The sequence below is a fragment of the Nestor notabilis genome, unplaced genomic scaffold (assembly GCF_000696875.1).
Source record: "Nestor notabilis isolate BGI_N333 unplaced genomic scaffold, ASM69687v1 scaffold25094, whole genome shotgun sequence".
Classification (NCBI taxonomy): domain Eukaryota; kingdom Metazoa; phylum Chordata; class Aves; order Psittaciformes; family Psittacidae; genus Nestor; species Nestor notabilis.
This window is the reverse complement of record NW_009927241.1, coordinates 6,540-6,968: the sequence shown is the minus strand read 5'-3', so window position 1 is coordinate 6,968 and position 429 is coordinate 6,540. Positions and strand designations below refer to the sequence as shown.

Sequence of the window (429 nt, the reverse complement as noted above, 5' to 3'; positions counted from 1 at the left end):
CTGCTGCATCCGCTGCACACGCTCGTGCACACTCTCCACGTCCACTTTGTACTGCAGCTCGTTGCGGGTGTAGCAGTGCCAGCACTCCACCAGGTACACCACGTAGAGCATCACCAGGAAGGCCAAGGGGATGTAGACGTAGCCATTGGAACAGGGGCTGTCGTGGTACATCATGGACTTGCCCTTGTAAGCACTGTCAAATGTCAGCCGGGTCACCTTGGTGACGTGGCACCAGGTCATGGCTCCCATGCAGCCGTACATGAGGAGGGACAGCAGCAGGCATTTCCAGTGGGACTCTCGGCACAAGGACTTGCTGAGAGACTGTTTCACCGGCCGCTGCTGCTCCAGGGGCCAGGGAGAAGGAGAGAGAAAACAAGAGAAGAGTCAGTTGGCTGCAGCAGCAGCAGGGGGAAGGGGAACAGGAAGGAA

The 429-nt window shown here is 58.3% G+C and overlaps 1 protein-coding gene across 1 annotated transcript in view; it reads right to left on the bottom strand.

The window, feature by feature from the left end:
* The window catches only part of TMEM151B (transmembrane protein 151B), a gene marked incomplete at its 5' end in the record, with an annotated part of 1,419 nt that extends 1,077 nt beyond the window's left edge, over positions 1-342 (bottom strand). The window contains one exon of the mRNA XM_010013985.1: positions 5-342. Within this exon, the coding sequence (XP_010012287.1) occupies positions 5-342 (338 nt within the window). The remainder of the gene's footprint in view (positions 1-4) is intronic.
* Positions 343-429: the final 87 nt, after the last annotated feature.